This window comes from Accipiter gentilis, chromosome 6, assembly GCF_929443795.1.
Source record: "Accipiter gentilis chromosome 6, bAccGen1.1, whole genome shotgun sequence".
Lineage (NCBI taxonomy): Eukaryota > Metazoa > Chordata > Aves > Accipitriformes > Accipitridae > Astur > Astur gentilis.
Window position 1 is genome coordinate 5569261 of NC_064885.1, and position 23133 is coordinate 5592393.

Here is a 23133-nt window from a genome sequence, read left to right on the forward strand (position 1 = left end):
CACATAGACGTGTTCGGTGTCAGAAGATTTTTGCAGTGATCAGTCTTGAAGATCACCGAGTATAGCCTTCATTTCCATCCTTCTGAGTCCCTATGTCTCTGCAGAGTCTAGGGATTGCTGTCTCAAAAGAGACAAACGTTCCATGTAGATCCAGCTCAACAGCATTGCTAGTCCTGTGACTAGCAATTTCTAGATAGTTTCTTGTGTTAGGTTTCTGCTGTTTATCATTTTCTCACTGATGAGATACGGGATATATATTGAGGTGAAAGGGAACATGCAGAAAAGACTGGCAGTAGGACAGCAGGAGTGACGAGTGCTTGTTGAGCAGAGGCTATGAAGAGCAAACAGTCCAAAACGTCCTCCAGAGAGGCAGAGAAGTGAGTTTCAGATAGGAGCTTAAACTTGTACATAGGTACATAAAGATCATCATACCTAAAAGGAATAATCTGTCTGGTTGCTGACCTGTTCATGCTCTTTACGATCTAACACCACAGAGGACTGATTGCATGGACTCAAGTCTCGCAGACAAAGGAGAGGAAGTGTGTGAAAATGTTGTTTAAACTTAAACCTGCTCTACAGAGCAGTCAAACGACATGACAAGTCTGCACTCGCCACAAGACTGCTTCTGCCAGCACCATCATGGAATGAGGAGCTTTCTGCTTTGTGAATTAGCAGAATGCACTTAAAGCTCTTCTTCAAAAGATGGAAAGAGCTATTAGATATGCAGAAAGACAGTTCACGTGTGCTCTGCGATTATCCTTGGAAGATGCTTGAAACGGTATTTTCTGCGAACTCTTTTGTACTAATGCAAAGAGGAATGGTTTGTTTTCCTACCTGAGGAAAGTACTTGGGTATACTGAACACGGACCTAATTTTTATAAAGACTCATATCTGTTACTAAAAACCAAGGCAAATTAATACTGCAAATACATGAAGCTGAGCAAATGGGTGAAAACCAGCTTGGCTTCTGGAACGTTTTCTCTCGCACCCAAGCCCTGCTCTGGGGGAAGCCCAGGAGAGTCTCTGTACCCTGCCGTAGCTGTGACCATTCTTGCAGTTTATGGGCGAGATCCGCTAACCCTTGATGTGGGTCCAAGTTCTTGCTCTGGAGTCCCTGATCAAGCCAGTCCTTGTCACCTGTCTAACCCTTGGCTAATGGGACTAAGACAGAATACTGCCTAAGCAGATGTCCTGAACAATCTATTTATTACATTTATTACCTTCATAGCTACCTTCTAGACATTTTTATTGGACTATGTGGAGGCTGTACAGCTAGCTGGCCTGCACATCTCTCCTGTCCCCAGACGTGCTGCTGCTATGCTGAATACACTCTTAATGGAGCATCTGTGTTAACAATCTCTTTGCATCATCCCAATGTTGTTAAAACTTACCTAAAATGCATGTGTACTGAGCTTTAAGTTGTGTTTACACTAACTGACCTATTGACATTAAGGTTTTGTGTGCTCTGTGCCAAGGTTGCAAGGATTCAGCATCTTTGTTTTGCTGACAAACTGTATCTCCAGGGCCCGGGGCAGCAGCGGTGCTGCAGTCTGCATTGGATTCACCGTCAGGATCTGCCAATTACTTTTTGGGTTTATGTTTGCAATGGTGCCTCTATTTCCACACTATCTGTGAATTTACCACTTCTGTGTGCCTTGAAACAGCTCTGGTTACTGAAATGCAGCATTTGAGTCTGCACAGTAACTGCTGCATATAAAATTGGGTAAGCTGTATTGCCTAGCAAGGCTGCTGGGGACTTCAGAGGAATTCTTTGAACTTTTATGGCCTGGTGCTTGGTCAGACTGAAGTCCATTTGCTTAGGTAAAGCTACAGAGAGTGATTAGGTCCTGCTTGAAATCTGGTGTTTGTTACCTGAAAGTGTTCTCAAAAGGTGCTCGTCCTCCCTTCTTTAGGTGGGGGTGGGAGGGTGGTGTTAAAAAAAGGAAAAAAAAAAAGAAATCCAACCCAACACCTTCTGCAGCCTAAGTGTGCTTACCTTCTCGTTTGTTTTTTTTTAGTCAAAATAGTTCCTTCCAGGAGTGAACTGGGAAGGAAGGCAAATCAGATTATTGCCATGATAACAGTTGGATGTGCCAAGATGCCTCAAGGTTTCAAGCTGCGAGTAAATACTTTTTGTTTTAGGAGTGGAAGACCACAGTCTGATGCAGGGAGCTTATGGTTTGTAACAGTATAAAAGTTGTTTTCAAATAGCAAGTGGAATTGGTGCATGTGTTTCCCTGTATGGGGCAACAGCTCAATAAATTGTAAGCCAACTTGTTTGATTTTTAAACTGACACCCACTGTAAGCTTCGCTCTACCTGAGGGTTGCGGCAGATGCGTGCTAGTCTCTGGGAGAAAGAGGGGATTGATTCTGTGATACCGAATTGACTGCACTTCAGAAGGCTCATTTACAGTCCACACTGAGATGTGTGAATCTGCATCATCAAGTGTCTGTTGTGAATTTTGGAGATGTAGATCATTGCCATTTGGTGCTCCTGTGGCAGGCTCCTGACATTTCTGGTTATCCTTAAAGCCTATCGGGTGTTACAAGAGACTTCCGAAAACCGTGCTTGCTCTGTGAGTTCTAGCAACTAAACCTTCCTTGTGCTTCCTTTGCTTGCTGCTGTAGCTGCCAAACATTTACTTTGTTGGTACTTGAACGGTAGGTGGCTGGATCTTCTGATGGGTGGGCAAGACAGTTTGTTAACTCCAGATCTTGAGTAAGAGGGGACTGTATGTGTGGTGTACAGGAAAGCTTGTGTTTATCCATGCCAGAGATTACTAAGCTTTTGTAGTATGAGCCTTATCTTTAGAATGTGTTTCCTGTCTGTCCATCTTTCTGTCTTGCCTTTTAGTGACAGCTTAGCCTCTCTGTGGCATTTACTTAGAGCTGCTTGTGGAGAATGTAATACTGAGATAAAGAATGGTTCTGTTAATCTGCCAGCTATGCTGACCACCAGAAAAACTTCCATGGGCCACATATCACAATTCATTATAGTGGGTCTGTAGTCTTCATTTTTGAATATCAGGTGTTTTATCACCAAACTGTGAGCAAAGATACAGTATTTGTAGTAAAATTGGGGTTTATTAAATTAGTAACAGGTATCTGCAGGGCTAGTTCACGGCAAGGTCTATGTCTGTGGTTGCAACATGTTCAGTCCAGTCTGATTACATACCTGTGGATCACAATAATGTGTAAGATGACTTCAGGTGTGATCTTCAGGCTGAAGGATCAAGCAGACTAATATTGTTGCATTACCAAATTACCAGGTAAACATATGATGCTACAGCAGGGAGCTCGCTCAAAATATGAATGCTTATGAAAAGTTTTATTTAATTTGTCATTCTAAGTGTGTGAACAGAGAAGAATGAGGAGCAAGGCAAAGACAAACTGGGCAGTAACAGGAATGAAGGTGGGTCAGATCCTTCAGTTATCAAAAGGGTCTGCTCTGCACAGAGCAAGCCCAGAACAGCTGCCCCCATGCACTTGTGCTGCTTCTTCAGAGGTTAGCAAAGGAGGGGCTGACCAGGAGGTGCCATAAGGATTCCATACATGCTTGTGTCTCCTGCTGAGCATGAACCAGGTGCTCTAAGCTACAGGAATCTAAGTAAAGATTCCTGTTGTAAATAGAAAGGGAAAACTCCAAAATAGCCGTTCTGGTCCTTTCCTGGTAGGGCACCTTCACAGTTAAACATGAATCCTCAGAGTTTTCAGCTTTGCGTGGATTTCAGGCACATAAATGTATTTTGAGAATCTGGGCCAGGGTTTCTGGCCTTGTTGCCATTCAGCTTTTTGGTATCTTTTCATCAAAACCAGTCCTTTATAAAATTAGGGGTGGGGTTTCGACAGTTCAGAGGATTTAGACCTTTCTTTGCCGTAGGTCACTGAAATAACACATTACCTATTTTATGATCTCAGACATGTCATTCAGGCATATTTCTTTCTTGCTGGACTTAGAGCAGTGCTTTAACAGTTTGCAAGGGTCTGGATTAAGTTTTTAGTAGTGATATAGATGTTTGCATGGAGAACTTTTTGCTGTGCAAATAGAATGCATTGTAGTTTTTGCATCCGAAGAACTAGTTTCTTCAGAGCTCCTCTTGAATTGCTTGAATGCACGCAGAAGGCAGCTCTCCAGAAAGCAGCAGGGGAAGGTGGCTGTGGGAGAAGATGTTTCAGCAAAAGTCGTGTCGCGGTGTGTTACCCCTGTTACCCCTGTCCAATATTAGTGTGGCTGATTGAGAGACCAGAGTGATAGACACTGCTGTTTGTGTCCCTTTTTCCTACCCTGCCTGGTGGCACTGCTCTGGTCCCTTCAGCCTTCTTTGCTTCTGCCTCTGTAAAATGGGTGTAATTGAGCATTGACCCCTTTGTGTCAGACCCTCCAAGATTTAATGGTAGGTAAACTGTACAACGATTGGGTGTGTGGTTTCTGAGGGAAGGGTTTAATGAAGTGATAATATTGCAAAATAGGTGTTGAATTCTCAGCTAAGAAGCCTAATCATTGATCATGATGGGCAGCTGACCAAACGGGCTTTAAAAGTGGGGTTTTGTTTTTTCTGTGATGCTTATCACCCTACCCCTGTGCCTGTCTGATTTCTTTGCTCAAGAACTGGAAACAGAAATACTCTTTGACAGCTTAAATAACCAAATTTAGAATGTAGCTTCCTGTTCTGACTGGTTCTTCAGGATTCAAGTATAGTTTTGCATGCTTTCCCTGATCCTGCCTCCCCCCTCTTTTTCTTTTTTTTTCTTTTTGTTTTTTTTTTTAAACTAGATACAGGCTCCTTTATAATTACTTTGTTAAATTTCCCTTACTATGTGTAATAAAGCTGGTGTACGTAAGCACTGCCTTGGTGGGTGGTATCCCTCTTACTCCCTGGGAAAGCTTTGTTTCTTTACTATACTCTATCTCATTCTGCCCTGCGTGCATTGGCTTGTTTATGATCGCTGGTACTGAAATGGCTTCATGTTTTCCTGATAAACTGGACTACATAACGCAGTAGGCTTTGTCTACCATGCTAAAAATGGCCAGAACACTTTTGACAGATCAGTTCTTCCCTCTGAGGTGGGGAGGCAGCAGCAGGAGATGAGTGCAGGAGAGGTGCTGCTCTCAATGCAACAGTCCCTACCTGTTTACAGGTTTGCTCTACTAATGTAAGGCTCTCTCCAGATAAGTCATCTGTTTGGACTCTTAACCCACTCAGATTTATCTGTAGACTGTTCATTGCTGAAAGCCACATGTTCTCACAGCAATAGGATGAATTCACTGACCTCCCACCAAAAAAGCAGAGGCATCAGATCCTTTGACCCTCAAACAGCTGGAGCGTGGCACCATATTCTTCAAAGCTACCTCATAGGGCCCTTTTTCCCCATCAGACCTGATGCCGAGACAGCTGTCTTTGTGGGGAAAGATAGAGTATAGCTGCCGGTAAGAAAAACAAAGCCCTTGGCCCCACCTCCGCACACAGAAATGAACTTGCTACCTCTGCTCTCTCCGGCAATGCCTGTGCAAGACTCGGTGCTCGGCTGTGGGCAGCAACGTGTTGTTTTCAAAATTCTGTAACTTTTCATAAACGGCACCGGAAACAGCTGCCCAGCAGTAAAGAACAAACTTTCCATCTGTGCAGTAAAGGTGGCTGAGCAGGCACTGCCGTAGCTCATCGCTCTGCGGGGAGAGGATGTGATGGTGGTGAGGGGGAGGTTTGTTTGCCTAACGCAGCAGCTTCACGAGTTTTTTCATAATCCCCTGAAAACATGGGTCCGGGTTCTGCATTGCCTTATCTGTTACACTGATGCTAATAGATTGAGGCCAAAATTCCTACACCTGACAACATCCCACTGTTCCCTTTACTTTGAACACGACTAATGTTACAGCTGTAGTACCTTCCACAGGTTTACCCTGCTGTGTTGGAGGAAGAGAAGAACATGCCTTGCTTTTGCAGAGAGTACCTGGAGTTCAGTCCAAATGGACTTAAAATAATACCCAACCCTTCATACCCGCTGGAGTAAGTTTCCAGAGAGACTATGGAAATACATCATCTTCATTAGGGCTCTTCAAAAGCTGAGAACTGAGAGGACCAGAGAAAGTCTTGCTGGCAGACATATTCTGAAGTGAAAAGAGGTCACCGGGCCCCGGTGTAGGCTAAGAGTTGAACATGTCTAATAAGACAATCCGTGCACCAGATTTTATCATCTTAGCATGTGAGCAGACACTCGGCAAACCCCTGTGAGATAGGAGTGGGTGGAATATGGTGACACTCACACCTTTGTTGTGTGGTCTGACAAGAAGCAGCAATTCAGCCTTAAGCTGTTGATCTTGGATGGAAATATTAGCTTGATTAATGCCCTCTTTGCATGTGGACTATGTGAACTGACAGGACTCCGTGTCCAGCTGTAAGCATGCTTTCTGCAAGTGTTAAATCTCTGCATGCTAATGCAAAACCTGACTAGAGCGCTTCATGCATTTTTTACTGTTGACCTATGTACCGAGGCCTCAGCTGTACAAGGAGAATCCCATTTGCAAGCTGCTAGCCGCGTGCAGGACACGGAATTACTCTATTACATCATTGCAAGATCAAAACATGTTAAAATGCACAAGGAAAGTAAGGCAGCTGAAGTTGCTGGTGCAAGCAACTGTGACTGTATAGCTTTGAGATAGATACTGGGGGAGATGATGATTGTATGAATAAACCATGTATTTTCAGCTTTGTCTGCCAGACAGAACACTACAAGTCAATACAAGAGGTTTGTGCAGGCATGTTCTCTCACCACCCCCTTAAACTTCTCTCCAGAGGGAGCTCTGGTGGGCATTCCCTCCATTCCCTCCGCCGTGAAGTGCCCGGCCAGACATCCTTAGCACTCTTTATCGTAAGTTTTTTCTATGATGCTTCCATAACTGGTTCTAGCTGCTGGAATAGCTGGCTTAGTTAGCTTTGCAAAGGTTTTGGGACGGAGTTTTTTTTGTACAGTGTGTCTTGCGTGACATATGTAACTGTAGTTTATCGGTCTGTGTGGTGTTCAAAGATTAAATGAAATCCTGCTGCCCACCAAGGGTTGTGTCGTACTGAGTGCAGATGCGGCGTTGTTTACCGCTTGCCTCTGCAGCAGGTGGCACGGCCCTGCTAATCCTGTGACCTCCTGGGGAGTGCGAAATGCGGACCGAGAACTCGGACAGGCAGCGAGTGCCCTTTTCCCCGCAGCAAAGTGTAATTTCGTGCACTTCAGACCCTAGACAGACTTATTTACATCTTGTCATGTAGTGATTAATGGCTGTGCTCACATGCTCTATTGCAGCACAGTAGTGATTTAGACTGCTACCTGTCATCACTGCAATTCTGTGTGCTTTAAATTCTTTATATATTTGTCCCAGCAGAGTGCACCTGCTTCCAGCAAGGAGCAGTTTCTTGGCTCTCTTGTGACCTGCTGCCTTCAACTCCATCTTGTTGTGCATCCCCTCGAAGCCCCTTCTTTCTGCCTGCTCCTTGCTCCCGCGTGCTGAGACGTCAGGTTATTGGGTCAATACTTCTGCTCGTGGCTGAATGTAGGATGCAACTTTGACAAAGAAATAGGGTTGCTCCTTAAGTCTGATTTTAAAATGCAGACTATGAAAATAACACATGCTCTACAAATGGACAGTGGGAACTGAAATGCTAATCTCACTAACATGTAGCCTGAAGGCAGTGTCAGTCTCAGGCTGGTATTTCAACCTTTTATGGCAACAAAACCAGGTTCAAATAGCTTTTCTTAGTGCAGATTGCAATATGTGGACTTACTTGAGGATTTCCTACTCCTGTTTTCTAAAGGTTCAAGAAGAAAAAAGCTGGGATATTTCTATCATTGTTTGGTCTCTTAGCATATGGAAATGCAGTGGATGATTGTATTAATCCAGGACTAATTAATTTACAAATCTATTATCCATATGAGTGGCTGCTTTAAGAGTATTGCTTGTAGTTAATCACTGCACTTGTTTTCAGCAGTTTTTAAGGGCTTGCCTTTGTAATGTTTGTCTTTGTAATGCATGTAAGAAATCTGACATCTGTCTGGACAGTATCTAAGTGCATTTAGTCTTCTACAATAAAGCCCTTAAGTTATTAATTAGAATAGAACAGAAGTTCTGGGTTTGTTTTTCAGTCTATGAATGTGTGGTATGTGTTACTACTGAGTATGAGGTTCTTGCCAGTCTCCTGACCTCTGGAAGGATTGAGTTACCCTCCATTTCTCGAACGTCCTGATTTTTCCATTGCTTCTTGCAACTGACTTCATTTCTGCCTAACAAAATGATATTATTTTTTTTTGGCACTGCAGCAAGCTGGCACTGCATTTTCTTTACAGCTGTGAGAAGCCATTACCAGAGATGTGCTCTTGGCTATATAAGATGACGTTGCTTATATTAATGCAACCAAACCATATTCTAACAAAACTTGCAGAAACACAAATTCTGCTGCTTTGTCCCTTTCTCTGCGAGTCCCTGAAGTGGGGATGGTTGAGACCTTTCAGACCAGTGTTTATTTTGCTCTCAGACCTGAAGCAGTTGCTGTCATGCTGTCTGGTTGGTTTTGGTTTTGGTTTTTTGTTTGGTTTTTTTTTAAACCCCTCTCTGCTTCTCTGAAAGTTTTAGTCAATAGTTAGAAATAAACCCTAGACAAAGCTTTCTTTTGGCTTCTAGCTCTGCTGTCTGATCACAGGGGCAGTTTTGCAGTGATACGCCGGCAGTATTTTTTTTACTATGGAGTAGGTGTCATTAATAAGTGCAAGTGTTTAAATTTACATTTTCCACTGTCAGCTCACTTGTGCCTTATTACTAGGTCTGAGCATGTGCCATCCACACCAGACAGCTTAAGAACAGTGTATTACTTGTGTCCCTCTGTGCTGGGATGTCCTGCATTCCTATGGGAAACAGAAAACTGAGCTAGCTTCCAAGATTTCTCGGTTGTTTTCCCACACTCCTTAAACTGCTTGCTTGGTGCAAGGGCTGGAGAAGGCAGATCTGGAACAGAGAGTTTCTGCTTTGGGGCTGTCCTGTGTGCGGGACTGGATTGAGCGAGCTGCCCCCCAACCCTCTCCAGTGGAAAACAGTATAAAGTTTCCCTTGTGCTGTACCATCTGCATTCCCAGCAGCCAGAGGACAAGATTTTTGTTCTAATGAAAGGAAGAAAGGAACTTCCTTTCCTCTTGAGGGGCGATGGAGCTAAAGATTAAATAGCATTGAAAGGCAGCTGCTTCTCTTCTCCTTTGGCAGAAAATGAGTTGTCAAGTCTCGCACATGAAAGTTACAGCCGAGAACTATTTTCACCCCCCCCCCCCCCGCCGTCTCCTGCAGGAGAGAAATTAAGGTCATTTCCTAAGCCACCCGAGTTGTCGCTGCCTGCCTTTTGCAAAAAAAAATAATAAAAAAATAAATTAATCTTTTTGATGTGCTGCTTCAAACCTAGTTTCAAAGTTTGCAACTTTCCCCGGCTGTTCTGCCCTAGAAAAAAAAAAAAAAAAAAAAAAGGAAAAAAAAAATACACCAAACTAGCGCACCCACGCGCGCCAGCGTCCCCCTTCCCCCTCTTCTCGCCCTCCTGCGGGAACCAGCGATCGAATCCCGGTCCCCGAGCGATCAAATCCCGCCTGTCGCTCCCGCCGCTCCCGGCCCCGCCGCCGCCACGTGCGGGCCGTGGGCGGGGCCTGTCCCGGTCCCGCCCCGCTGCCGGGGCCGCTCCTGCGCAGTGGGCGGGGGGGCGGCCGGAGCGCGGCGGAGCCGCGGGGCAGAGCGGCGGCGGCGGCGGCGGCTCCCGATGCCGCGGGGCAGGGCGGCCGCCTCCGCGGGGAGCCGCGATGATCCCCTACTTTTCCGACAACGCCGTGATCTCCCAGGGCGCCATCGCTCAGCTGTGAGTACCGGGAGAGAACCGGTAACGACCGGCAAATCTCTCCTCCCCGCTTGCACCTCGGCTGCCGCTCCGCCTTGCCCGGGATCCGAACGGGTCTTCTCTTCCCCCGGTGTGCCGGGCGGTCGAGCGGGGCTGCCCGTTCTCCGCTCTCCGTCGTTAGCTCCGCCGCAGATTGCCTTCGGGCAAACTTTCCCCTGGCAGCGGAGCCGGCACCGCACACCGGGAGGCGACCGGCGGGACCGGGACTGCGGGGCGGCGGCACCGCCGGGCTGCCCGCTTCTCCGTTACCGCTGACTTCCCTTTTTTTTTTTTTTTTTTCTTTCTTTCTTCCCCTACAAAAACTCTGGGTCCCGACCAAGCGCTTCGATGAGTCTTTGTACGGTAGCTGCCCAGGGCAACTCGGGTCTCCTCTGGCCGGAGCCGCCGGTTCCTCCGTGCCGGGGCCTCGGCGCCCCCCGCGGACACGCAGCCGGGCTGTGCGGTGGGAGCGAGGTGCAGGCTTCTTGTGGCCACGTACCTTGGCCCTCTTTTGGGCTTAAAGCGGAGATTAGCCCCTTGATTTGATCTCTCGTTTTGGGGCTTATCACAAGGTGGCAGATAGGGGCTGCGGATTTGGGGTGGGTTGGTTGGGTCGGGGGTTTTTTCAGGTCGGTGCAGTAGGAGCAGGACTGAGACCTGACACTCAGGACCTGCAGGTCATGAGGGGGAGACGTGAGCCGATGCGGGTTTTTAGGTACTGCCAGTCTTGGGCAGCTACGAAGTGCAGAGTGTCTCTGTACCCCATCCTAAGCGGCTTGAAAAAATCAGTCTCTCCAGCTGCACACCCCCCTTTGAAATGCAGATACAAATAATCATTTAATTTGTAGACAATTAACAGCGACTGCCCGAGTTGTGGGGTTTGGCTGGAAGGATTAAGGAGGGAAATGGCTGCTATGGGGTGGTAGATAAGGCTTTTGGAGAGATAGTCGCTGCGGTCTAGTCACGCCTGATATTTCTTTAAAGCAGCCAAAGGCTCTTTTAGCTCTTGGCAACATCGTGGAAGGTTTCGGGATAGTAGGCTAAAACGCTGCGTCCCACCTGGATCTGTGTTCTTGTAGCAAGAAGCTCCTGCTAGAAATTGAGCTGCCTTGCACTTCTGAGGTCTTTAGTAGATAGCCCTGCTTATGCTTGATATGGAAATAAGTCTCTAGACTCTGTGGCCTCTTTTTTGAGCATTAGTAATCACTGCTGTAGTTGGTAATCAGTTTAGTTAAGTCTCTCTGAGCCTTTCATACTCAACCCAAAATGCTGGTAATTAGTCATTTTTTTTTCTGCTCGCAGTGTTGCCTGTAAACATTATGGCTTTCCCTGTGATTGCTGATAACGTAGGTTTAACAGTGATATATCTGAACTGTTCTGTGGAAGCAAGGATGCAAACTGGATGTGCCCCGGGCTTTGGGAAGTAGTGGCAATTCTGGAATTGTGGAGAAAAACTCAACCTACTGTAGGCTGAAACATTTCCTTAGAGCTCAGGATGATTTACCAAGCTATATTAGGGAGCTAGGTAACAATTTAAGTGCTTTCAAGTTGTTTGTTTTATACGCTCTCAAACACTTAACCCAGAGTTTGAGACTGTATGGAAAGGGCTCCGTAGAAAGGGGAAATACTGCTCGTCTCTGCTCCCTCACGCGCATGTAGCCCCGTGGTGTTGTATCTAGTCGTAGTTTAAATGGCCACTTGGTTGGAAGGACCACCCTTTCCTTTTCTGGGGAGAGAGATAACTGAGTTATCGGAGGAGCTTATGCTGTGCTTTGCCTCCTGGAAGGAAAGATTAATAAGCATGAGAATGACAGAGCTTTTGGCCCATGCATAAACGTTTGCAGAAGGCTGAGCACTGGATTAATATTTTGATAGCATTCTCAATCAGAACGGTGCTGTGGCTTTCAGGATGGCATAATAAAGACCTGGTTTAGAGTTTATATTCACAAGCTCGCAAAGGCAGTTTTAATATTGGATGTCCTTATTTAATTGTGGGCAAGACCTAAAGATCCAGATTTTGGTGTTTTGCTGTGCTAAAAATGTGTTCTCTGTGGAATGGGAAGGGCAGTGGTGACCCAAATGTTATCAGAAACTTCTGTTTCAGTGTATTCTGTAGTAGATGTATTTGGCTAATCAGCTCTGACTTTCAGAGATCAGCAGAAATTACTCTTGTGTTGACGCTTTTAGTCAGTAATGTAGTCAGCTGGTCAGGGTTTAATTCATTTCAGGTTCACAAGGATTCAAATAATGTCCGAGAGACTTGTGTTTATCAAAATGCTCAGAATTTATAGTTGTAACTCATTCCAGAAAGTCTTGCTACTCTCACTGAACCTAGTGGGAATTCTGCTGATTTACTAGTTTATTTGTGTGTAGGATTCCAAATTCACTTTGGTGTACTAAAACTTTAAGGCAGCTGATGGAAAGATAGAAAGAAAAAAGCAAAACTTCAGACAGCCTGCAAATACCAAAGAATTTTTGGTAACAGAAGAAACCTGGAGAAATTGCCATAGGTCAGTTCTTCCTGCCTGCAGTCACTTCCTCTGCCTTTGGCCAAGTTTTAGGTATCTCATTCATTGTTGGTGCCCCTGAAGTGTTTTTTCCGTGTCCCTGTGATAATGCCAGATTCCTCTGCCGTTCAGTTTTCCTCTTTATCTCGGTAGCAAAGCAGGATTATCCAGGGATCAGGGCGCTCGCTTGGGATTTGGGGAGACCCAGCTCTTGCTCCCTGCTGCGCCACATCCTTCCTGCGCGACTGTGGCCGAGTCCCACCGGGCTGGTGTTCAGCAAGGGAGTGGGGCCTGAAGATGCAGATGGAACCTGAGAATTAACTGCCTAGCCTCGGTGCCCGCATCCCCCTGGCAGTTTTTGTGCATTTTTCTGTGTGGTCAAATACTTTTGTCTCTGCCTCAGCTTCCTTTCTGCAAAGCAGCAGTGAGAGCCTTCCCTGGGCTCGCTCTGAGCACGTGTTAAAGCACTCCGATACTGTTTACTACTTCATCCTCCAACACTTTGGGAGCCAGATGGATCTAAAAACATGAATACGCTTGCTACTTTCCATGGTTCTCGTACTTGCTTCATACCAGTCTGTTTTCTATTATAAGATGTTAACTGATAGTTTTTATAAGTATTTTAAACCTTGGGGGGGGGGGGGGGGTGTGCGAGAAAGAGCTAGAATAGATAGATTCTTCACAGTGTTGTGGGTATATCTTGGAGCTTTTTTAAAAAAAAAAAAAAAAGTAGAACCCACAAGTTAAACAGAAGTATTTTCAGTGAAAGGTTAAAGATAGCCACAAAATGTTCTTGCAGACTTGGCTTAGCAGCTTATTGCTCTCTCACATAATCAGTTTTCTTGTAAGTGACAACAATTCTTCTGCGTAGTGTGAAGAAACAACACTTTACAACGTAAGAGGAAGTTGCAGGCTGTACAGGTGATTACAAACTGTACGCTAAATTACAACACGGGGTAATTCAGTCTCATTGTATTGCCGCCTCCTTGCTGCAACCTGTCTTTGTGCCTAGTTTGCCTTGGCCCTTGTCCTCCCCCACCCCATTCATTTGCCTTTGTCATGCGGCCGTGGCCTTTATGCTAGGAAATTTCATGACCATCTAATTTTAAATTATGCCAAGTTGCAAGTCAGGAGCTTAGGTAGGTGCGTGGCTGCTGTTGCCATTGTTTGGAGAGCTGCTTATTTATTTATTTATTGTACGGGAAACGTTACAACCTTTTTATCTGCTCACAATGTTATTGCTGCCAAAAACCTTGACCATTCAGCAATTAGAATGCAGTCCTTCAAGCAGCGTGTTATTGGAAATCTTTAATTGCCTCTGTGCCATTGTAAGTGCTGTAGCTTTGTGAGTATTTTACCATCGTGCTGAGAGTCGATGATATTTAAGAGTTGACGAGGAGATGCTTGGAAACAGCTGCTCAAAAGAGTGGGAGATCAGCAGAGTGATTCCAGTTACCACTTTCAGCTCTACTTGAAGTTGCTTTATGAGCTGAGGGTCGCTCTGCTTGGAGGTGCTTGAAATACAGAAACAAGTCGATTTAGTTCTTCATCTCTCGTAGGGGCTGGTAGGATCAGTACGGACTATTGCAGTTCTGTTTTCCATCTAAGTGCGTATTATGCGCTCAGGGTTTGTATGACTGCAAAGACAGCCTCGTACTCCACCAAGGACGCGATGTGAATGTGCCGGCGGGGGAACCTGACCCCTTACCCTTCCTGCCCACCCCTCCGCACAGCTGAGCTCACCCCGCACGGTGGATGGGCTTCCTGTTGACAGAGCAGAGTCGGGGATTTCTCGTCTTTTTTTTTATTTCTTTGCTGATTGTGATAACACAAATGCAATGTGTAAGAGGCCTCTCGCTACCCACTGATTATTAAAAACTATGCAAGTAAGTTGTGGTAATTGGGTAAAAGTAGTATGCTGTGTGCTCCAAAGTTGATCATTAACTAAGCCAGGGCTGTATTGTTCATAACTACTTTTCCTGTTTGGCTTTTCCTTTTATTCCCCTGGAAGCTGTGGGTATTTGTCTCACCGATCCTTCCTGGTAGGGGGTTGGAAGAGAGACAGAGATGGTTATCAGACATAAAATCAAAACTCGAGTAGCAAACTGGTGTTTCAAGGACAAACCCCCCACACCACCACCCATTTTTAAGCAATATGTTTTAGTTAGGAAGCCCATGCTGCTGGGCTGCCAAGTTCACATTTTAAAAGGCTGTGGATGGTGGAGTTGCCTCTGAGATTTTCTGTGTTTTCTTGAAACTTCTGCAGATGTTCCTGTCTCTGGAAACGCTTGGGATTTTTCTAAAGACTACAAAGCAGAAGGACCCAAGTGAGAGTGTCAAGAGAAAAGGACCTTTTGGGGCCAGTGAATAGGCTGGCTGGGATTTTTTTGCAGGACTCTACTTCCTTCTACCTTTATCACGGAGCCTCTGGCTAAAATATTACTTCATTGTTTTTTAAACAACTTCAGCCTAACAGTCTTGAAATGTTGCTTCTAACTAGTATTTGTAGGGTCATAGAAAGTTTAAAATTCTGCATCCCGTTCTGCAATAGGCTCTGCAGAGTTGCTGTCTCCTCTGCATCAGTCTGACAAACAGCATTTAAATTATCAGCCCATATGGGCTTAAAACTCGTTCAGCAAATATTTTTTCTCCAGTGTAACGGATGTAATGTGTACAGAGCAAATCTGCAACTTGAGTTTCCAGTTTCCAGCCGTGGTGTTTCGTAGCAGCTGGCTGAAGACTCTTATTTCCACAAACACATGGAGTAAAATTCACTCCTGTTGTTAATTCTGAATGCTTGTGCTTTCGCTGAAGTATTCAGAAGACACCCCTTTGCTTTGCGTATGCGCCTGGGCCTTGAATTCAGCAGCTTGGGAAGTAACTGGAGACTGGCAATAGTTGTTCTGCAGCCACATATGGCTATGTTGTGTAGGATTAACCAAATGTTTTGTGACAGAGAGAAGCCTTCTGGTTTAAGGACATGTCGTGGTTTAACCCCAGCCAGAAACTGAGCCCCATGCAGCCGCTCACTCGCCTCCCTCACAGTGGGATGGGGGAGAGAATCAGAAGGGTAAAAGTGAGAAAACTCATGAGCTGAGATAAAGACGGTTTAACAGGTAAAGCAAAAGCCGCACACGCAAGCAAAGCAAAACAAGGAATTCGTTCCCCACTTCCCATCGGCAGGCAGGTGTTCAGCCATCTCCAGGAAGGCAGGGCTCCATCATGGGTCACTCTGAACGGCCGTCCCCCCCCCTTCCTCCTTCTCCCCCCCCCCCCCCCTTTATATGCTAGGCATGACATCCTATGGTCTGGAATATCCCTTTGGGCAGTTGGGGTCAGCTGTCCCAGCTGTGTACCCCCCCGCAACTTTTTGTGCCCCCCCAGCGTGCTCGCTGGTGGGGTGGGGTGAGAAGCAGAAAAGGCCTTGGCTCTGTGTAAGCACTGCTCAGCAATAACGAAAACATCTCTGTATTATCAACACTGTTTTCAACACAAATCCAAAACATAGCCCCATACTAGCTACTATGAAGAATATTAACTCTATCCCCACCAAAACCAGCACAGGACATCAGCCTGCAGATGAGGGAGGCTGGGGAAAAGGAAAAACCCGTAGAGGTGAATGATAAAATTAAGGCGTGCCCCAGCGTTCACGAAGGCTGGGGGTAGTACAGGAATCCAGCCTGTGAGATCTCCATGTAGGGTCGGCACTTCTTGGCATTGGCAGCTTTTCAAATTTGGGCATTTCTAGGTATATTAAGGCCACAGGCTCCTCGTTCAGTGCACTTTCCTGTTTATCCAGTACTTATCTGGCCCTCATCAACATTGTATTCAGCCCTTTGGGGTCTCTGGGTTTATTTGTAATAAGCCATTTAAGAAGTACGCTTTTCCTCAAAACACCTTTGTTACAAGTAGGCTAAATCCACAGACTGCTGAACCATAAATGATTTAGTCCTTTCTTTTAAACAAATGATCTTTGTCACTTAGTAGTGAAGTCCTTAGTTTGTTCACACACTTCTCACAATGGCTTAATGAGGTCCATATTGTCCCACCAGCCTGGGCTTTCTCCTGCCTGTGATCTCCTCAGTAACTGCACAGTTCTGGATTTGGTTCACACTCTGTTAAACTTCCAGCTTTTCACTGGAGAAGTGCAGATTTGTTACCTCTGAATTTTGCAGTATGGCTCTTGTGGAGGCACAGGGATGAGTCGGAGGAAGTTCATCGCTTGGTCCAGTGCTGTCTCGAAGTACCTCAGGTGGGTTGGGACCCCTGCCCCTGCAGAGGACTGTTGAGATGAGCTGAGCTCAGACTTAATTGTCTGTACACCAGCGTTACCGTGTATAATGAACTGTGCTGTATTTCCTCTGTCGCTGTGCTTTGTTCGCCAGGTCATGATTTAAGGGGGAACCTCGTTTGCACAAAGGTACAGATGGGAAAAGCTATCATCAGTCTTACCTTTTTCCTCTAAAACTTAATCTGTTAGTCTTCTGCTTGCTTTCTGCGACTTGATGCGGGATTAAAATGAACCCCAAATTGGTTTGTTTTCTTTCTTTTAAGGCTCATTGTGTTGTGGTGTGTGAAGAGTTGGTCACCGGCTTTTTTGTTGTTGTTATTGTTAGGGTTGTTTGCTTTTTTTTCCTTTGTTTGCTTTGAAAAAGAGATGGAGAAATCAAAAAACAAACGCAAAGTGGAACAGCTGCATTCCTCTGTGTTGCAAAGACTGAAAGCCAGTTAGTCTAAATAAAAACAAATAATTTGTCAGCACCACTCTAGCCCTCCTGTTGGTTTGCCACGATGAGAAAGTCGTAAGAAAGCAAATGGAGGAATATGCATGTGCCTCATTAACAAGCAGGGCTGACAAGTGAGGAATAAACATCCATTTGAGAGTTACGTGATAATACATTCAGCCTGTGCATGGGAGCAGGGCCGTATTGCTAAGCCGTCCCTCTAAATGCCAGGGTGGGTAAGCAAGCCCAGGAGCCTGTGTTTTGGAGAGCAGCGTCTGCTCAGCAGGACATAGATGGGCCAGGACATCACCAACTTTCCCAGCACAGTCACCAGAGCAAAACCTTGACACGGTCGTAATGTTACTTTTTTGTCCTTTGTTCTTTCGAGTACGTCATGAAATGTTTTATGAGAGGTTCTCTAGCTTGAAATAAAGCAAATATCTGTTCTAGAGCCTTTTTAAAAGCTGTTTAAGAGCCTTTTTCCTAAAGTACACTCTGTTCTTGTTAGAGACTTCTCTGGGTCGGTGATACTCGGCAGCGTTTAGTATTCTTTTGGTCTTTCTGCTTTAATGTGTGGTTTTTAAAGGGGTTTGCATGTTTTAGGAAATACGAAGACCTGAGTTAACCACTAGATTTGGATTTGGCTGCCAAACTTCCTAAAGTGCTAATTCTGGTGAAGTTTAGCACCCGACTTTTGCAGGGATAAACACATCTGGAATCCCTACTCTTTGGAGTTCAAGCTCTTGTAAATTAAAACTTTATTTAATGTGTTTCCAGTCTGAGTCTTAGCCAGCGAAACTTTGCAGGGTTTTTACGTTGAGTTAGAAAATCCTTAAAATGCATTTTGAAGTTAAGCGCTGACATCTCCTTTATCTGAAAGTCACATTAAGGTGCTAAAAGAGTAGGTTAATTTGCACCTGTACTGAGGAATCACAAATGCAAAACTGCAGGGTGATGCTTCAAAATTAATGCACGTTGCTTTGTCTCCTTTTATTTACTTTTTTTGTGAGCAGGTATCATGAAGAGTGGATGGTTCGAGTGGAACTGCTTCCCCGCTTTTATTTAAAATACCTGTATAAAAACATTGCAATTCTTAGGAACAGTTTGAAGAAGATCACTTGTCTGCTACTTCAAAATCGCCCGGTTCCTTTTGCCTCTTGGGCTGCCCTTCATTTCAGCCTTTAAGTTGGGAGATGCTGTGGTGGTGTTAGACATCCTACAGTCTGTCAGCTTCTGTTTAAAGTGGTATATGGTGAGTGATTAATGGAAATTATTTCAGGAATAAAGGACTCCTGGTAAGCTGATCCCTATTCAGAGCGCCAAAAGAAAAAGCAGAGTCACAAGGGATGTTGTCTCCAGGAAGAACTTGCTACATCCGCAGGGGGAAGAGTTGGATTGGAAAGTGATGCTGAGTCTGCATTTTGAAATGCATCATAATTATATCTCACGGTCTGATTTGGAGAGCTTTTCCTGATGGCTCCGGAGACTGATTGTCACTTAGACCAGCAAAACATTGGAGTGCTTTTCTTGGCTTCTGCCGGGGTAGGTGTGCTGTACAGGGGAGGGCTGCGTGCACTGAGCACCAGTGGACAAGGCGGCGTCTCACCCATCTGCTGGGGAGCAGGCTGTCTTTAAAGGCTGAGTTACCCCATTCCCCGCAGCGTTGGGTCAATTAACCCAAAGTGATGCTGTGTTTCTTCTTTGGTTTGCAACTTTAAATTAAATCTGAAGTTTGCATTAACCTTGCTTACGCTAAGGACTGTCCTTCTAAGTGTTGCCTTGGATTGAAGACAAGACACAGAATCCATGAAACTATTCCAACTATAAAATGTTTCTTTGTCTTTGACGTTTTCTCACTACTAACTGATTAAAATTTGAAGTTACCATTTACAGCCACATTAAAGTTTGTATTCCCTTAATTGTGGCTTTGCTATTCGAAGTCACTGGCATATTTGCAAGGGTGAGCAGATCGATAGCCTGGTTATGGGCCATATCAGTACAACAGGTAAAGCTCCCTGTGACTTCCAATTTGAAATCAAAACCTATTGAAAGAAATCTGGCACGTGGCTGTTCTCTCTGAAACAGTTCACAAACCATCTCGCATTGCTGGTTACCGCTGACTGTCCTTTTTTGCTAATCTAAAGGGACAGTCAGTCCTAAACGGATTTTACTGTTCCTGCTGGAAACTGTCATTTAGGGATCAAATAGCCCTCGTGCATGGGGAGGATGCAGTAAGAATGAGAGAAAATTGAAAGCGCTGAGTGCTGCAGAAGTTAGAATACTGAACAAATAACTTCCTTCTATTTTTTACGAGTCAAATCCAACAGCCTCTTGATGATTTTTGATGCTTTTGGTAAACAAGCATCTGCTTCTTTTTAGCACAGAGGGAAAGGCTTATTATTCAGCACTGATTTCTTTGTGTGGAGACAGAGTGGTCCTTGTGTTGGTGCTCTATTTACAGGGGTCCATTAATGTATTTACTGAGGGCAGGCAAGGAGGCTGCGATCAGAGCCAGGCTGCTTCCCCAGCGTAATTCCTCCATCCCATGCCCTGCTCCGGGCGTCAGGGCGGTTGCAGAGCCGAGTCCTGGCACGGTGCCGCTTCACAAGGCGGCAGGACCTCTGCTCCCCGGCCGACCGCGGCCACGCTCACTGCTGGCCACCTCCACCATAACCAGCAAAAGAAGCGATGGAGCAATGTCCTCCTCGACCTGTCTGCACCGGGGCTGTGGCTGCTTTGCCCTTTCCAAATCTGAGGCTGGGCTTGTGCCTGGGGGAGCCGAGGCCGCTGCGGAGGGTGTGGGGCTGTGTTGGGTGCGCAGGGTACCCTAATTTGAGCGGGTGCCAGGGCACTTGCCAGCTCCTGGTCAGACTGTCCCCGTCTCGGGGAGACGGCCAGCGCTGGCGGTGATTCAGGCAAGTCAGTGGTCTCCTTCCATCTTTAAAGTGCCGGACATACTTTGTCTAAATATAGGTGCCCCTGGACTTGGCTGCTGCGGGGAGGGACAGTATGTTGACCTTAGCGTGTCTCTTGTGACTTGTGTTACAGTCGTATTTAAAGCCATGGGGTCCTTCTTACAGGGCGCTGCCAGTCAGGCCAAACATGGTCAGGTCTGTGACAACGATGAATCATGCACGTGCAGGGAGATCGGAGTAAACATACGTTTAGGACCGGATATTTTATAATTAATTTAAACGCAGTGGGGAGAGACCTTTCAGGCTTGTTGGTTGTTAACCAACTGCTCAAGGATGTTGCGGCTATTGTTTAAGGTTTAAAAAGAAATGTGCTGTGTATGATGGCAATGCTTTCAAACTCTGGTGGCAGAGGAGATTATTGCGTGGTTTGAAGATGATCAGCATGGACTGTGTTAATTCTGAGAGGAAAAAAAGATAAGTATATGTCAATCAGAGGGCTGTTCTTTCTGGAGATAACTGATCAGAAAGCTTTTTTTTTTTCTCTGAGCCTCGATGCAATAGGTTCTCCTTATGAAGTTTTCTCATGTTGAGAAGTGTTTTTAAGAATATATTTGTGAAAGCATTTTGTTCATACCACAGCAGCTGGCTCATTTTGGACAGACTTGAGCTGGTAGCAGTGCGGCACATGGTGGTAAAACAGTGCAGAGTGCTCTCTTGGGTATAACTGTCCTGCTCCATGAACCCGATGGTATGCACTGAAGTCCATGGATGTTTAAACAGTATATAGCGCAAGAAGAATGTTGTGTAGGGCTTTAATGTGGGAATGTCTTGACTTGGAGACCTGGAAGCCTTTGGGGACTATCACGTAAAACAAATTCCTTTCATGGTCTCGGTTCCGGTTTGGGTCTCTTGCTTAAAGAAGTGCATAGAATCAAATTTCTTCTGTAAACACCAAGTGCCCCGACTTCTTAATAAGCATCCTAATTGTGTTAGTCACCCCCTTTCTAGTGCGTGAACTGCCATGCTCAGACTGTAGAAAAAAATGATTTTGTGCATATCTTCAGTTTCGAATTCCAGAGCACGTCAGAGCTTTGTTTGCACAACTTGTTTTGCTGTTGCTTTTTGGAATATTTTTCATTCTCTCTGGGTGGATTCTCTGAAGCCACCTTGGAGGCTGACCATGGGCCACCCAACACGTGGCTTGCTGGGGCTCCCGTAGCGTTATATAGCAAGGTAGAGAGTCAGTAAAGTTTTTTGCTATTTGTGCTGCGTGGAAAAAGACTACGTTTCAGTGTGTGATAGCTTGCATCCATCCTTGCATAACTCTGTCCTCCTTCATTGCCGTGGTGAATCATACAGTCTGCGCCCAAGTTCGTATTCCTTGAAATAAATTATTACCTGATGATCTGTGCTGCAGCGGGATGTCCCAGCCCGTGCTGCGTTTCGGTGGCAGCAGCGGCTCTGCGACTCGGCACGTCTCGCTCACCCACGAGCTGCCCAACCTCGGCGTGAGGATGTTTGCTCGCTTTCTCGGCTGCTGAGGCTGCCGAGCGCTGGCAGGAGGCGATGGAGACGGGCTCGGCAGCGAGGTGACATGGAGAGTTGCGTGCGCGTGTTACTGTACGAGCACGCGTCGAGCAGCAGCCCTGTGAAACGTAATATGGAGCTGCCGGCAGCAGGCATGGGCGCACGGATGGGTGGGAAGGCAGCGCTGAGCTCGCAGCGTTTGCTCTGCCAGGCGGGCTGGTGAGGAGGCAGCCGATGCCTGCGCAAGGGGTCTGCCCGCGTTGCCTTTGATTTAGGAGTTTGTATGTTGTTGAGCTGGTTCATTCGTAGGCTAGGGGTACGTGAGGGGAACAGGAAACCCATGTGGACCTTGACTTCCATCAGACATTATAAAATGTCTTCCTCTGCAGTCCAGCTTAAACCAAAACCCAGTCTGCTTTCCCATAACAAATAAATCCCAGCCCTGCCTGCAAGGGAATACATTTGATAGGAGTCCAAAGGTCAGCTCACCACTGCAGAGCGAGGCTCAGGGCACCAGGAGGCAGAGGAATGCTGCAGGTGGTTGTGGTTGTCTTCAGCACCGTGCAGACCCGTTGCAGCTGCGTGGGCTGAAAACTTTGGCTGCAAAGAGCAGCTGTCGTTGCTCCCCTAGCTGGAAGCAAGGCATCTTTGGCAGGGATGAGTTTCTCAGGCCAGAGCTGTCGTCTTCTGTGCTGTCTCCAAAGGATGCCACTGCTCTCACCAGTGTACCCAGGCTGCTTTGACTCTGAAGTTTGCAAAATGGTTTCTGGAGCTCAATTGAAATGATCCTGGTGGCAGAGGACTGCTGATGGCATGTGTGTGTGATGGGTTTTTTCCAGTAGTGGGCTTGACTTGTAGACTGTTAGTGGGGTATTGAGTGGATGTCAGCATTCCCTACACCCTTGTTGGATGACCTGAGGCTGCTTAGAACCCATCTCTGAAACCGTGAGTGTGGGTGTTTTGCGCATCTGAAGAAGCTGCTCTTCACTTGCGGACGCAACCATGCTCATCAGTGCTCCCTTTTGCAAGTTGTACCCTCTCTGAAGTTACCATAAATTCTCTCCTCACTTGGAGCAAGTAAAAGGAATGCCTTTAGAGTTGCAATGCCTTTAGAGTTCAAATTCACACCCATCATCCTCACTTTTTGGGTATCTTCTAGCAAACTGTAAGTTTTTCTTGTTGTCTTAGCTGAGCTTCAGCAAATGTCCATATCGGAGACCAAAGCAAGGGAAAAGATGACTTGGCTATGGTGAGAAGGGATCAATAGGTAAGTTAGTACAATCGAGTTACCATTGGCATTGCAGATCTTTCTGTGATTATGCCTGTCTGTGTCATTGCAGCTAAATTATCTATCCAGGGAGTCCCACCTTGGAGCAGAGGAAATGCCTGTAGACAGTTCCTTTAAAAAAAAAAAAAAAAAAAAAAAAGACACAAATGCAGATGTTGCTAAAAATGCAGTTTGCGTCAAACATCTGAGATGGAGTGGGTTCCCACGCTTTGTTTGTTTTTCTCCTTGTGCTGTTTCTTAAGTTGCAAAAGTGCTGAGTGGTGAGAGACAGCCTTTGT

At 45.8% G+C, this 23133-nt stretch overlaps 1 protein-coding gene across 4 annotated transcripts in view; it reads left to right on the forward strand.

Moving 5' to 3' along the window:
• The window catches only part of SSH2 (slingshot protein phosphatase 2), a 104755-nt gene that overhangs the window by 37716 nt on the left and 43906 nt on the right, over window positions 1-23133 (forward strand). Inside the window, exon 1 of one of the 4 annotated variants that reach the window (XM_049801689.1) lies at window positions 9742-9876. The exons of the other annotated variants lie outside the window; for them this stretch is intronic. Within the exon in view, the coding sequence (XP_049657646.1) occupies window positions 9821-9876 (56 nt within the window). The 5' untranslated portion in view covers window positions 9742-9820. Of the gene's footprint in view, window positions 1-9741; window positions 9877-23133 lie in introns of those variants that run through there. 4 annotated transcript variants of the gene reach the window in all.